The sequence below is a fragment of the Lipotes vexillifer genome, unplaced genomic scaffold (assembly GCF_000442215.2).
Source record: "Lipotes vexillifer unplaced genomic scaffold, Lipotes_vexillifer_v1.1 scaffold1798, whole genome shotgun sequence".
Classification (NCBI taxonomy): domain Eukaryota; kingdom Metazoa; phylum Chordata; class Mammalia; order Artiodactyla; family Lipotidae; genus Lipotes; species Lipotes vexillifer.
Window position 1 is genome coordinate 760104 of NW_006789032.1, and position 2494 is coordinate 762597.

General features: G+C 65.3%; 1 protein-coding gene across 1 annotated transcript in view; it reads right to left on the bottom strand.

Annotated features, from left to right (window-relative positions):
• ARFGAP1 (ARF GTPase activating protein 1) overlaps positions 1-2494 on the bottom strand; it is a 13608-nt gene that overhangs the window by 6638 nt on the left and 4476 nt on the right. The window contains exons 3-7 of the mRNA XM_007462248.1: positions 2370-2479; positions 2015-2186; positions 1526-1626; positions 674-760; positions 103-199 (exon numbers count right to left, since the gene is read on the bottom strand). Of these exons, the coding sequence (XP_007462310.1) occupies positions 103-199; positions 674-760; positions 1526-1626; positions 2015-2186; positions 2370-2479 (567 nt within the window). The remainder of the gene's footprint in view (positions 1-102; positions 200-673; positions 761-1525; positions 1627-2014; positions 2187-2369; positions 2480-2494) is intronic.

Here is a 2494-nt window from a genome sequence, read left to right on the forward strand (position 1 = left end):
GGGCGGCGCGGCTCTCTGAGATGGGCCAGCACGGGATCCCAGGACGGCCAGGCTCCGGGAGGCCCCTGGGGAGCGGGGGACAGCCAGGACGGGCGTCCTCACCGAGTACAGGGACGACATGGCGCTGTTGAGGAAGTCGTCTTCCCTCTTCGGAGGCGGTACCGTGTTCCCAAAGCCCACGTAGCGGTTCTCCTGGGCCCTGGCGGGGACACAAGCAACAGCCCTGCTGCTCCCGACAGCTGGGGGTGCGGAGGTGCCCAGACCCGGGATGGGCACCCCGGAGGACATGTGGCTCCCACACCCCAGTGTGGGGTCAGGCTCTCCTCTGTTCGTGGGATGAGGCCCTCCTGCTGCACCTGCCAGAGGACCTGGCAAGACCCAAAGCGACAGCCGGTCACTGCAGGGAGTGGGACAGGCTTGACCACAGGTCAGGCGGGTTCCAGGAAGGAAGCACGTCCTTTCTGCTCCCAAGCATTCTTAGCAGTGGTTTTCTCTCCACTCAAGCCCCCCACCCGAACCTGGGCTGCCAGGCAGCACCCCAGGAGGCCTGCCAATTCTGCACCCCCTGCACATGTGGGCAGCAGCCTCCCCCGACCCTCGCAGGGGCCAAACTCCCGGGGGCCAGGTCTGCCTGGGCCTCCCCCAGCTCCCCCAAGTCCTCCGGAGGCCTTACCCTTGATAGGAGCCAAGGTCATCGTTCAGCCAGTCTTCGAAAGCCTTGTCCGCGGAGGTGGTGGAGTTCTGCAGCTGGCCAGAGGCTCTGCAATGGAGGGTCTGGGGTCAGAGAGGCCGACAAGGGGTGGGCACACGTCCACAGGACCACGGGGGTCTGTGGGAGGTGCCGTCACGCCCACCTGCTCACACCTGGCTCCTCCAAAGCTTGGAGCAGAGGGTGGCTCAGGCTTAGGCTCAGCGGCTGAAGCCGGCAAGAAGCAGGGGGAGGTGCTGCAGCCCGGGGCGGGGGCACAGCAGCTCCACGTCTGCCCATGCCTGCAGGGAGGCCGCAGGGGTCGAGGCCAAAGCAAGCGTTCGGCAGGGGTCTGGAGCCCTTCCGACCGGAATCTCGCCACACAATGGGGAGGCAGAGGGGAGAGCCGCTGGGCAGCCCTGGCGTCAACAGGGAGCTCTCTCTGAGACCGGTCACCCCGGAACACCAGCCTCCAACCCACGACAGGACACAGGACGCCCGCCAGGGGGACGGGTCACCCTGGGCACGTGGGCAGCCCTCAGGCAGGACGGGAGACATAAACAGCAGCCGGACCGGGCCCTACAGACGCGCCGTGCGCTGCGGGCACAGACCTGAGGAGCGGGGAGCGGTGCCCCTACTTCAGACGTACCTTCACTGGATGAATTTCTACTAAAAGTCTGACTCGTAACTTAAAAAGTTGTTTTTCCCACTGACTTTCAGAAACGGCTCACAACTGGAGCTGTTACCACAACAGCACAGGGACCCTGAGCCACAGTTAAGGTCAGAGCCGGGCAAACCCAGCCCAGGGCCCGGCCCACAGGCCAGATGAGTAGCTACCGGTGGGCAGAGGATGGCAGCGTCTTGGGCTGAGGTGGGGTCCAGTTCTGGGCGGGCGATGACTCCAGAGACCATTCTCTGCCTTCGGCCAGAGTGGCCACCTGCAGAGGGAGCCAGGGCGTCAGGCAGCGTGGATGCCACCTGCCCCGCACACAACCCCTCGGGCTCAGCTGCCACGGGCCAGGGCTCTGCGGGTGCCGACACCAAGACTGGCTCTCACGATGGGCAGAGTGAGCAAGCTCTTGGTCGCTGTGGCGCCCGGGCCCCCTCTGCACCCCCCGAATGGATGCAGTGTTCCCCAGAGGCTGCGAGGAGGGCTCAGCCCTCCTAATCACAGGCCACCTGCTTCCCCTTGGGTGGGGCAAGCTGGGGCCACGCGTCGTGTCTGTGTGTGGACTGCACACAGCCTCCGTGTCGTGTCAGAACCCACAGGAGATCTGAGCCCCTGGAACCACTGCAGCAGCCAACGGCCGGGTGGCCTGTGCTCACCTTGTCCCTGAAGAGGGCGGCGGCCTTGCTGTTGTACCTCTCCTGCAGCGACCAGCAGGGGTCATAGGCCTCCTGACACTCCAGGAACTCCCGGAACTTAGCATTGCCGCCCACCTTCATCTTCTCCAGCTCCACGTCCTTCCACTTGTCCATAGTGACGGACCGGACAAAGCTACACACCAGAGGGCCGACCTCGCCACCAGTGCCAGCATCCAAGAGCCCACCCCAAACAGTCTGGAATTAGACATGTGCACCTCCTATGCCAGAGCGCCGGAGCGGGTAGGAGCTGGCCTGCGGGTGGCCCTCGCCTTCCCGTCACCCGCCAGGCGGCAGGCCAGGAGCAGAGGGCACTGACCTGAGGTGCACCCCGAGCCCGCGGTGCTTCCCCGAGCACTCCAGGCAGATCCAGATGCCGTAGGTCACGCTCACCCACTGAGGGTTGAAGGCGCCGCACTCAAAACACACCTGCGAAGAGCGTCC